Consider the following 13,163-nt stretch of genomic DNA (forward strand, 5'->3'; position numbering starts at 1 on the left):
TCATCAACAAATCAACAAACGACAAGTGCTGGAGAGGATGTGGAGAAAAAGGAACAATGGTGCACTGCTGGTGGGAATGCAGACTGGTGCAGCCACTATGGAAGACAGTATGGAGTTTCCTTAAAAAACTGAAAATGGAACTCCCATTTGACCCTGTGATCCCACTTCTAGGAATATATCCCAAGAAACCAGAAACACCAATCAGAAAGGATATATGCACCCCTATGTTCATAGCAGCACAATTCACCATAGCTAAGATCTGGAAACAGCCTAAGTGCCCATCAGTAGATGAATGGATTAGAAAACTGTGGTACATCTACACGATGGAATACTATGCTGCTGTAAAAAGGAAGGAACTCTTAACATTTGCAATGGCATGGATGGAACTGGAGAGCATTATGCTAAGTGAAATAAGCCAGTCAATAAAGGAAAAGTACCACATGATCTCACTCATTCGTGGACAATAGAGACCATTATAAACTTTTGAACAATAATAGATACAGAGGCAGAGCTGCCTCAAACAGATTGTCGAGCTGCAGCGGGAAGGCCGGGGAGGGTTGGGGGGCAGGAGGTAGGGGGGTAAGAGATCAACGAAAGGACTTGTATGCATGCATATAAGCATAACCAATGGACATAAGACACTGGGTGATAGGGGAGGCTAGGGGACTATCTAGGGCGGGGGGATAAAATGGATACATATGTAATACCCTTTGTAATACTTTAAGCAATAAAAAAAATAAAAAAATAAAGCATAGTGATTAATCATAAAAAAAAAAGAAAACTACAGGACTTTGAAAAAAGAGATAGAGGAAGACATAAACAGATGGAGGAACATACCGTGTTCATGGATTGGTAGAATCAAAATCATTAAAATGTCCATACTACCCAAAGCAATCGATAAATTCAACGCACTTCCCATGAAAATACCAATGGCATACTTCACAGATCTAGAACGAACTCTCCAAAAATTCATCTGGAATAAAAAAAGTACAAGATTACCTGCAGCAATCCTGAGAAAGAACAAAGTAGGTGGGATCTCAATTCCAGATATCAAGCTGTATTACAAAGCCACTGTTCTCAAAACTGCCTTGAACTGGCACGAGAACAGGCATATAGGTCAATGGAATAGAACAGAGAGCTGAGAAATCAGCCCGAACCAATAGGCTCAATTAATATTTGACAAAGGAGGCAAGAACATACAATGCAGTCAAGATAGTCTCTTCAATAAATGGTGTTGGGAAAATTGGACAGATATATGCAAGAAAATGAAACTAGACCACCAATTTACACCATACACGAGAATAAACTCAAAATGGATAAAGGACTTAAATGTCCGATGGGAAACCATAAATATGCTAGAAGAATCCAAAGACAATAAAATCTCAGACATATGCCAAAGCAAATTTTTCACCAATACAGCACCCAGGGCACTTGAATCTAAAGAGAAAATGAACAAATGGGACTACATCAAAATCAAAAGTTTGTGCACAGCAAAAGAAACCATCAACAAAACAACAAGAAAACCCAGTGTGTGGGAAAACATATTTACCACCATCATATCTGGTAAGGGCCTAATCTCCAAAATTTATAGGGAACTCATACAACTTAACAAAAGGAAGATAAACAATCCAATCAAAAAATGGGCAAAGCATCTAAATCGACACCTTTCCAAAGAAGACATTCAGAAAAACAAGAGACATTTGAAAACATGCTGAAAGTCACTAATCCTATGAGAAATGCAAATCAAAACAACAATGAGGTATCATCTCACACCTGTCAGGCTGGCTATCATCAACAAATCCACAAAGACAACTGCTTGAGAGGATGTGGAGAAAAAGGAACAATGGTGCACTGCTGGTGGGAATGCAGACTGGTGCAGCTACTATGGAAGACACTATGGACTTTCCTCAAAAAACTAAAAATGGAACTCCCATTTGACCCTGTGATCCCACTTCTAGGAATATAACCCATGAAACCAGAAACACCAAGCAGAAAGGACATATGCAGCCCTATGTTCATAGCAGCACAATTCACCATAGCTAAGATCTGGAAACAGCCTAAGTGCCCATCAGTAGATGAATGGATTAGAAAACCGCGGTACATCTACATGATGGAATACTATGCTGCTGTAAAAAAGAAGGAACACTTAGCATTTGCAACGGCATGGATGGAACTGGAGAGCATTATGCTAAGTGAAATAAGCCAGTCAATGAAGGAAAAATACCACATGATCTCACTCATATATGGATAATAAAGACCATTATAAACTGATGAACTATAACAGATAGAGAGGCAGAGCTGCCCCAAACAGATTGTCAACCTGTAGCGGGAAGGCCGAGGATGGTTGGGGGGCAGGAGGGAATGGGGTAAGAGATCAACCGAAGGACTTGTATGCATGCATATAAGCATAACCAATGGACATAAGATACTGGGGGATACGGGAGGCCAGGGTATTGTCAAGGTCAGGGTGGGGGGGAAAGCACACATATGTAATACCCATTGTAATACTTTAAGCAATAAAATTTAAAAAAAAGAAAAAAAAAGAGAACCATCAATGGTGAGAGAGAATCCTTGATTGGCTGCTTCCTACAAGGCACCTACTGGACAAAGAGCCCACAATGGGGACATGTCCCAGCCTGGGAATTGAACTGACCTCCTGGTTCACAGGTCGAAACTCATCCACTGAGACAAGCAGTCCAGGCTTTGGCTCTTCTTTATTCAGCGTCTTCCCTTTGGAATCCGTGTGCTCCAGCTGCCCTGTATCCAGCCTGCCTTACTGCTGTGCAGTTTGGGGGACTCTGGGGTACATTCTAGTACTAAGGAACCTACTATGTGTGCCTTCCTCTCCCTGCTTGCTTTCTGATATCCTAGAGACCCTGCCCATAGGGCCTTCATGTATAAGATGCTTGTGCACCAGCAGTCACCACCTACCCATGCCCCTTCTGTGCCCATCTTCACAGAGGCAATCACTGTCTAAGCTTTATAAGCCTCATTGCCTTGATACTATGGTTTTCTGAATATTTTGATGGAAAAGTCCAGATTCCAATATTTTGCTTTAATTCTCAGTTGTGGTCTACAGAACAAATAAAGCGTCAAGTGCAGGACACTCTGTTTTAGAGGCAACATACAGCAATGAGTTTCCTTTTGTTTTGTCTTAATATGGTGGGTTTTTAAAATTGATTCTTTAGAGAGAGGTAAATGGAGTGAGACAGACACAGAAGCATGCATTCATGTGAGAGAGAAACAATATTGGATGCCTGGGGACTGAACCAGAAACCTGGACATGTGCCCTGGCCAGAAATCAAATGGGGTAACTTTCTGGTGCACAGGACAATGCCCAGAAACACTGGCCAGGGTGCACTGACTTCTATTTTCTTCCTTATCTTGCATCTGGTGGTTAATAAATACTATCAATGCTAATAACAGTGGGCAATTCCAGAGGAGGACATGCAGACAAGAGCTTTACATAAGTTGGCCCCACAGGTGAATCTCCACACAAGGTAATGGGCACGAGCTCTATGTGTGGAGGAATTAACACCCAGACCACAAGATGTTTAGCCTTTGGCCTTCCTCCCTCAGAACCTGCAAATTTTTATGCTTTTCCTCAAATTATAGAGGTTCTGAATCATATTATGGACACTATTTCCTGTGAAGGCGGGGATGGGAAGACAAGGTGCATGTCAGACAGAGGGACAGGGAGAGGGAGATGGAATAGGAGAGAGAGAGGAAGAGAAAGAGAGCGTTTGCTGTAAGAGATATACATTTTCTGACCCTTGTTCTCTTATCCTCTTTTTTGGGGGGGTGGGGAGCTCACCGACTGTTACTGAGACTTCAGCATTTTCTCTTCCCACTCGAAGAAGCAGAGTGTGCCTGGCCAGTGTGGCTCAGTAGGCCTATGAACCAAGAGGACATAGTTCAATTCTCAGTTGGAGCAGGGGCTGGAGTTTATGCCTGGATCCCCAGGTGGATGTGCAGGAGAAAGCCAACCAATGATTTTGTCTCATTATTGATGTTTTATCCATCTCTCCCTCTCCCTTCCTCTCTGATATCAATAGGAAATGTACTAAGAAACGGAAAAATGAGCTCGTAGGATGATGGACCCAAGCTAGAAGATTGGAAGGTAGAAGAAAAGAAAGGAATGGCAATAAAAAGAGAACGAAGGGCCAGGTGCTGTATGTGACAAGCTAGGAAGTTGCTGACACCCAGCAGAGAGCAGCAATCACATGAGTGGCTGGCACTGAATGAGAGGCAGTAGAAGGAGAAAAAGCAGGACTGACTTCCTCACAATTAGGGAGACATACAGGCAAATGGAGCCCTGCCCCTGGGCCTGGATGTGTGGCCTTCTCCCTAGGTGCTCCTCTGGCAGGCCACTCAGTGAGCAAACTGAGACAGCCTAGGGCCAGAATGCAGTGGCAGGTGGGCAGGGAGCCTATTCCTTCCTGGCCAGCTAACTGTCCACTGACTGTGGGATCCAACAGCACACTAGGACATCTCCCCTTCACTTGGTTGTATTGACCCTCAGGGTGGCCCTCCATACCCCCATCTCCCCGGGGTGACCTTCACCTGTGTCCACTTAAGTGCTCTCCGGGAACTGGCTTGGGGTTGTCCACTCTTCAGACGCGGGGCCTGTCACTGGCTCAGAGTTGCTTTACCACCTCCTTGATTAATGGGAAGGAGGATCATGAGGGGAAAGTATTCCAACATTAGACCATCCTCTACCAAAGGATGTCCTATTCTTAGGACAGGACACAGAACAAAGCAGAGGTTTATTCCAGCTCAGTATTTTGCTGAAAAGAATGTAAATGTGTTTACAGGAACTTGAATTCAAGAAGGGGCTGGATCCAGGGGAATGACAGGCATGGACTTGTGAGGCCAGGGCTCTGGCTCCCTGGCAGGCTGATGTCCCTTTCAGTACTGGGGGCCTGACTTGTGCACAGGGAAGCCCTACCATGGAGCAGACACAGGCCAGAGATGGAGGCTCCCAGTGGGGAGGAGTGTTTGAGTCCAGGGACTGGACTAGTTACCCGTGATGGCCCCAGAGTAGTTGTACCTCGGTGGTGCTCACTGGAAGCCACTTGTTCCAGTCCCTGTGGACGCAACAAGTGTGCGCTGACCCACTGAACAGTCACAGAGGTGAGTAGGTACCAGTGCACCAGAAAGAACCCACCAAACCAAAAAGGATAAATGGTGATGTGATCTCCTGGAATCAACCTCAACCAGCCTAATGTCTGCGCATCACAAGGCTCATGCCTTCTTACTTGGCCAGTAACTGCAGGTGGGAGAGTTGGGCTAACATGTCATTGAGGACATCAGTCTGTTAACATCCAGTTCTCTTTATTACTGACATTTATTCACAACCATTCAAGAAATGTAATTCCCGCATCTACCACCCAAGCCTCAATCCCTCCCCCTGAGAGATTCAGGTGCATATTTCTAACTCCTTAGGACAAATCTCCCCAAAGAAACCATCCAGTCCCCTGTGAGCATTTCCCCCCAACCCTGAGTAGCTGTCTGAAACTGGCTGCTGTGTTCCTGAACGGTACACTTATGTCTGGGCTTCAGTGCCCAAGTGCCCAGAGTAAAGCCTATGAGATGTGCACCCAGCTAGACACTCAAGCAACAGGATCACAGAATGGGAGTTGGGTCATGGAAGGTTCTACAGCCACAGTGAGGACAGGGGTAAGCACAGAGCCAGACCATGCCGGGCCGACCCAACTCCTGCAGCATATGCTTTAGCACAGCATGCATCTGGGCAAGTCGGCCCAGGTTGATGTTGCTGCTAGTTTCCTCATAACTCTCCACGGGCGCCGCATAAATCACGCAACTCAGCTTGCTCAGCCCGACAACGTGGCGAAGCAGGTCCTCCAGGACGGTCATGGAGATGGGGTTTTCACAGAAACTTAGGGTTGTGAGCTGGGAGCAGTGGCTCAGGGCTGGCAGGATGTCCAGGAACTGGTGGTCCATGATCCCACACTCATCCATGTCCAGGTCCTGGAGAGTGGGGGAGGCTCTCTCTAAAAGAAATTGGAGTGACCGAGAACTGATAATGGTCAGGTTGAGCCCACTGAAACTCAGGCTTTTCAGCTGGCTGACATTCAGATGCTGGGAGAGATGTCTAAAGTCTCTTTCGAAAAGCAGGCAGTTAGTGATGGACAGGGTCTCCAAGGGGCTCTTCAGGCACCTGGGGAGACATAGAGCAGTTACATGTGGGAGATGGACCTGGTGAGCAGAGGCAGGTGAGGATAATGCAGGCCTTCAGGGTAAAGAGGCCCATGTCACCAAAGCCTACAGTGTTCCGGATGATGATCAAACCCAGGATGTTGCACAGTGAAAAGTGACATTCAAGTCCGAGCAAATTTGAGTGGCATCTTTCTCCATCTGTTATCTGCTCCGTGATGGATTCAACTGGATGAAACCTCACACACTCCATTTACTCATCCGTCAAGTGGAGCACATCATACCCTCCAGCCCAAACACACAGGTGTTGTGAACATAAAGGTGGGAGGAGCTCAGAAAGGAGCCTGCCCCAGGGTCTGAAGCAGGAGGCAACCAGTGCATTTTAGTATTGGAGACATGTCCTGAATTGCCTGCAACTGGGGCTTCCTTCCAGCCACAGCCTAGACCCCTGTCACCACCATCACTTAGCCCAATGAGGCCTCTGGCAGATGTGCAGAAAGGGCTAACCTGGGCACAGTCAGGCAACATCCAGCGAGGGCTGCCACCCTCCAGGAACTTAGATCACTGCATTGTCTACAAACCACCTATCCCATTTCGTAATGCCTCCCTCCTGAATCCTGCATTTACCACGCATTCCGTTTGCAAAAGCCTATGGCAACCCTTGGCAGACAGGTGACTGAGGCAGGTTTGGACTGAAAGGCTGCCATGGCCAAATCTCTAAGTGCGGAACTTAACCCCTGAAACCTCACCTCTGATTGGCTTTCCCCTTGTCATTGCAATCCTCACTTGGTTCTATTGCATCATTTTCCCTTCAACACCACTTACAAGGATGCCCAAAGCTACCATCCCCTGGCCCGAATTCCTAGCAAGGAGTCCCTTTAGTAGCCTCTGTCCTAGTGCATACGTCCTACCTTTATCTGGGGGGTTATGTCACAACATGCAAGGTGACAGAGCGGTGAACAAGACACTGACTGTGTGGCCCGTCTAGTGGCTCAGGCACTCTAGCACTGCTGAGGGACGGCACACAGGAGAGCCCGTCACTGTGCACTGAAATGGAAAGGGACTCGCTCTGGTCGGCAGGGAAAGCTCGCCACCCCTCACCTGAGGATTTCATCCAGGTGGCCTCTGAGGATGGAGACATCGTCCAAATTGAGCTCCTGTAGGTGGGGCAGGTTGAGGAATTGAGAGGTGACCAGGCCAACACACTGCTTCTCCTGCTCCAAGGTGGTGTGAGAAGACGTGAAGACGTGGGAGAGCAGGAACCGGCGCAGATTGCCCATCTGGCCCAGGTAAGGAGCGAACTTCCTCAGAGTGGACAGCTTCCAGGTACAGTTTACCTCCAAATCCTGGACAGAGTCCAGCTGCACCATATCCAGGATGTTAGTGTTTTGCTTCGACATCGCAAAAACCTTCAGCTTCTTAGAGCAAAGGTGCAGCAAACCTCTCCTCTCGCTGACTTTCTTAATCAGGTAGCTGAGGGACTCATCAAGGACACCTTTCTTGAGGCAAAGGTCTATTAACACCTCCACGGGGGCCAAGGGTGGATTTGGCCTGGCCCTTAAGCTGTGTACTTTCCTCCTATTCCTCATGGGCTGCAGGGCCTCAGGCTCCAGCAGTGAGCACACATGGGCTCTGGTACCTGCCCACACCATCCAGAACTCCAAATGAACTCTCTTCTGTAAATTAAGCACCTGCAGTTTACATCTCCTGTGGAGAAAATAGGAGATATGCTGGGATGCATTAAGATAACAATGAGTAAGACCATGAGCTAGGCATCTGGGCAGCTGGGCCAGACACCGCACTGGACGTTGACTCCATGCCCCAGGAATCAACTGCTCCTGGTGCTACTGGGATCCTTCATGGTCCCCATTCCTGGTACCTTTAGGTGCCACCAGGAAGGAGTGGGCTCGTGTCCCTTCGGTCACCCTCGACAATTTCATCAGCCGTATATATCCGAAGCCTGTTCCTAGAATGACCCTAGCAGTGGCTCCAAGGCCTGCCTCAGCTCTCCCTTTGGCCCTGCCCACTCCCAGATCCCAGCTGTAACTGCTCAGATCCCCAGGGTGCGACCCGGCTACTGAATCCCCCATACCTGGGTCGAGGGTCCTGGGCAAGCATGGCATCGAGTCCCTCGAGCACAGCCTGCAAGATATCCTGGTAAGACTGCCGATGGTTCATCAGGGCCCCCAGAGGGAGGCAGGGGAAGGGCCAAGCCTGCACCATGGCCTTCAGGACTCTGCTGTGCTTCCCAGTGAAGGCTGTGATGAAAAGAGGTGGGAAGAGCTCCATAGGAAGCCACTCCAGAGCAGCGATGGCCGAGGCTTCATCCCGCAGCAGGCTCTGACATGCCAGTTCCAGGAGTCGGCGTGGAGCTGGGAGGCTCATCCCCATGAAGCTGCTATGAAAGAGATCCTGGGAGACAGCCGGGAGCAAGGCATCTTGTCAGGCTGAGCATGAGCAACCCCGGTCCTTCTCCCTTCAGAGGGACCAGCTGAGGGCCAAAGGCACTGCTCTGGCAACAACTGGAGCACCCCCAATTTACCCCAACTCCGTTTTCTGCTTAGGGTTGCAAATCCACTCAGCCCTGCCTCTACTCTGCCACTGGAAGGACAAGAACCAGGCACCAAGGAGGGGTGAGATGACCACTGGACCCCTCCCGCATCTGCCCACTGGCTAGCTGCAAATCTGCTGTGCAGCGAGGACTGGGAAACCAGAGAGATGATCCCACCCTTTCCAGGGAAAACATTTCTGAGGATCACTGAAGGACTGAAAACACCTGGAGTAGGGAGCAGCCCGTGGCCCAGGACTGCCTCTTGCTAAGTTCCAGGAAATAAAATAGATGGGGAAGATTAAGGAACACCCACACAATGGGTACCATTGAGGCCTTTGACACATTTTAAATGAGGCATATAAAAGCAGCACAAACGTTTTCTGAAGCATGGGGGAGCTGGAGGTGAGAAAAATAACCGTTAATTCCAACATGTACATTTTACTGGGTGTCCCTTCTATGAATATTAGAATGACCATTTTATCTATGACAACAGAGGGCTCACATGTCACAACTAAGGCTCCTCTCAATAAGAGACTGCAAAGCCTGGTCAGTGTTGCTCACGGCGTTGAGCATCCTCTCGTGCCCCCCAAATGTCACTTGAGGGCTACATTCCTAGCCCCCGTAGGGTGTGGGCAGGAGCCAGCTGAGGGATGTTTCTCACATCAATGTCTCTCTCTCTCTCTCCGCCCACTCCCTTCCTCTCTTTCTAAACATCAATTGGCTGTTATGAAAGACTTTCATTAATACCGGTTTTCACACACACAGCCCGGCCTCTACAAAACTACAAAAAGGATTTTGCCACTTTGGCCTACAATAGGCTCCTTAGCAATACTCGACTTTCAGACACAGGGAAAACTTGCCCTGTGAACCTCTATGAATGGCAAACATCAAAACAGAAATCAAAACATTTTGGATTAAGGCACACCTGCATCCAGAGGCAAAGGCAAAGTCTGCTCATTTGTAAGGAAAAAAGGACAAATCTCTGGGATCTTGGCTTGCAGGTCCTTGGGGACCACCTTAGGCTCCTGACTCACCAGAGCGGCGTGGTGCAGGGAGCCCTGTGCTCAGACCTGGACATTGACTCTCACGCTCTAGCTTCTGTTCCCTCCTCGGCCTCCTCAGAAGCCATTATACCCCGTCTGACCACACCTTCCTTTTGAGGTCCTAGCTGAAATGGCTACTTCCCCCTGAGAGCAAAACCTTAGTCCTGGATCTCCAGGCATTTAACCATGATGGGGCTTTGCACTCTCCACACCTCCAACTGAACCCTAGGTCCATTCATGAAAGGAAAAGAAAAGGAAACCAGCCTGGAAGTAGACTTAATGGGGGTGTTGGGGCCACATCAAAATTCCCTAGTGTTCCCATTAACACCCCTTTAGAGAGACAGTGGTATCATCTCCAGAGAAAAAGAATTTCAATGCAACAGTATTGAGTACCAAACAGTCCCTGAGACTTGAGGTTACTTAGAATTGCAAACCCCGTGCCCATTCAAAGAGGAACAGAGGGATAGTTGGTCTTCCATATTTTGAGGAGCAAGCCTTCCCCAGAGCAGGTCAGGCCAAAATCACATCTAGGGATTGATCAGGAGAAGGGAGGGGCTGCACGTTTGGAATGGGACCTAGGGAATTACCCAGGACAAGGTGAACATTGGGGAAACTCAAAGACACTGACTGCATCAACTTAAGAACTTAAAAGGCTAGCGGTGAAGAAGGAAACTGGGTGGATCCCTTAAACCCAAGCTGACGGGGAGTATAGGCAGGAGATTCTGTCACCCTCCCTCTGTGGAGGTAAAGGGCATTTCCTCTCAGAAAAACCAGATCAGCTCAGCAACCTAGCTTGAGAAAATTAAATGTGAAAACGTGGGTTGTGGAGAGGCCAGAGGAGGGGTGTGGCAGCTGAACCTGGGATGTGACATACACTTTTGAAAGCCACTGAGGGCTGAGAGTCGTGGGCTCTTGGGAATCTTGGAGGCACAGAGAAAAATAAATGTGGGCAAAAAGACCTGTGTATCCTTACCAAGGAGCTGCTACAGAGGGCATTCTCTTTAGCTCAGGCATCCTCTTCCACATCCCAACCTTACACAGGCAGCAGCTTAGTCCCAGCCAAGTTCCAGGGGCCGGGGCCCTAAACATGACTGCCAAAGTCTGTATAAATAACTAATGTTTGCTCAACCCCAGGGAACAATCCATGCAAATTTGGCTTCAAAAAGCTCCTTTTGGGCCCAGGCCTAAAACTCTTACTCAGATTGTGAGGGAAGATGTCCTCTCTCAGGACAAAGCACAGTGCACAGATACACCTTCCCCTTCAGAAGATTTGAAGCTGTACTTGGCATGTAAGGATCTGCCATAGTTTGGGATATCCCCATGCTGTACTGAGTCACACATTGGATCTTATGAAATCGAGGGAGACACAGACAGAGAGAGAGCTACAGAGCGCGGGGAGGGGGAGAGGGGGGGGCAAAGAGAGAGAGAGACAGAGGCAGAGAGGAGCAAATTTTCTGTAGGCTCTTCTGTACGCCCTGCATTGTGATGCCCAAACAACTTTCATATTCCAGGCAGAGGGACCATGTAACAGATTACCACAGTGGTGTTGACCTGAAAATTGCAGACTGGCTGATGAGGTTTCTGGAAGAGGTTCAAACTGTAATGAGGTCAGCAGTTGAGTCTAGACTTGGTATCATGGGCTTAAAGCCTGAGTGGTGCCACCTGGGGGTGAGATTTTCTCTTTAACACAAACATTACATGCACTGGCAGAAACTGGAAAATTGTAGGAGCCCAAGCTCAGGAAACTTCTATGAGATCCCCGTGTCCTGGAGGTACAAGGAGGCAGGAGGGACCACTTAGAATGACCTAGAAACAAAGTCTGAGTGAACATGCCTTCTTCCCCCCCATACGGAGCCTGCTTTCCCAGGGCATGTGCTGTGGCACTGGGGGCAGGAGAACTTCCTGCCCAGCATTGGATAGGCTGTGCCGACTCCCAGCACCCACACATGAATTTGGGGGATGTTTTTCACCACATCCTGGTCACCTGCCACCTGCTCTCATCATGGCCCTCACTTATGTACAGGACACAGTAGCCTCTGAGCCCATGAGTAGGGCCGTCCTGTGCAACCGCCTTCTCCAGTCACAAAATCCCTACTGCGATCCCAGGTCATCTGCCCTTGTGACCGCTTTTTAAGGAAGGGGGTCCTTAGAATGTGCTCCAAGTCTGGGACCCTATTTATGCATCCCTGGAATGTCATTCAGCCCATCAGGAACCTGATGCTGGGGACACCCACTGATAATAGAAATCAGGAGTTCTCCCCAATTCTTCTGAGCTGTTCTGGAGAATGTGACAAGCTACACTGTACAGAAAGAAAATCAACATCCCAGCTGCCTTTCTGGATCCAAAGAGGCACCAGAGAGGCAGGCGGATGCCCTTCCAGGGTTCCAGAGCAAGCCCTGCCTCTGTGGGCTTTCAGAGACCCTGGGGACTAGTCCCCATGCATTGGCTTTCCCATCGTCCACTCTCTTAACCCAGCCTTTGAGCAGACACCCTTCCAGCTGGCTTCTTTCCCTCTGCAGTCAGACCTCTTCCTACTCTGACTTATTCTGTCCTCTGTGCCTTTTTCAAACTCACAAGTCTCTGCTGGCATGACCTGACATGCCTGTCCCCAACAAGACCTGGTTGCACTTCAGACCCAATGACATCTAGACCTAAACAAGGGATTGCCTCTCTTTCTTTATCCCCCATGAGAACATGCCTCACATCCAGGACATGCCTGGGTCTAGCCCTTGAATGCCAAGGATGCTGTTGGAGGGCTGGCAGGAGGCACTGGCACAGAGTGGACATGTTCTCAGGGATGTCCACGGGACGGCTGATCCTGGCCCGCCAAAGACAGACTCCTCTCCTCTCTCACTTTAATCCTTGATTTACTCAAGAACATTTACTGAGTGCCTAAGGTGCAATCACTGCTATTCCGGGTGATCTGCAGGGACACCTCCTGGGAATGTCATGGTCTTCCTCAGAGTATCTCTGAGGCACGAACCCTCACCTGACAGAGTAGACAAACGAAAAAACAAAACAACTGGGCTGGAAAACGAGTAAATCACAGGGTGGTCTTGCTCTGCACTGTAGAGCACGCCTCACAGAATGGTAGCTTCAGCTAATACCCTGCCCAGCAATCCTAAAAACCATAGGAAAAGTTGTTATTTTTCAATGGCCATTACAAATTTTTATCACAACATTCAAAACTGTTAGAAACATACAATACATGCAAATAAATAAAGTAGTAAAATCACTATTTAGCACCCTGTGATTTTAAATGTTTGAGAATAAGAAAACTGACATGCACCTTTGCAAACTATTTCAAGAGTAGTTTAAAAATGGCTTGCGGGTCTTCTGCTCATACAACTTTCCACACAGAGTGAGAGTCTTTTCCATGCCTTGGTCAACT

General features: G+C 48.4%; 1 protein-coding gene across 1 annotated transcript; it reads right to left on the reverse strand.

The window, feature by feature from the left end:
• Positions 1-5,625: 5,625 nt before the first annotated feature.
• On the reverse strand, positions 5,626-8,580 carry LOC132225552 (melanoma antigen preferentially expressed in tumors-like). The gene is made up of 3 exons (XM_059680647.1): positions 8,270-8,580; positions 7,279-7,884; positions 5,626-6,181 (listed from the first exon to the last, which is right to left on the reverse strand). Exons 1-3 carry the CDS (start codon positions 8,566-8,568, stop codon positions 5,626-5,628), a joined length of 1,461 nt encoding a protein of 486 aa, XP_059536630.1. The 5' UTR covers positions 8,569-8,580.
• Positions 8,581-13,163: the final 4,583 nt, after the last annotated feature.

Source organism: Myotis daubentonii, chromosome Y (assembly GCF_963259705.1).
Source record: "Myotis daubentonii chromosome Y, mMyoDau2.1, whole genome shotgun sequence".
NCBI classification, from domain to species: domain Eukaryota; kingdom Metazoa; phylum Chordata; class Mammalia; order Chiroptera; family Vespertilionidae; genus Myotis; species Myotis daubentonii.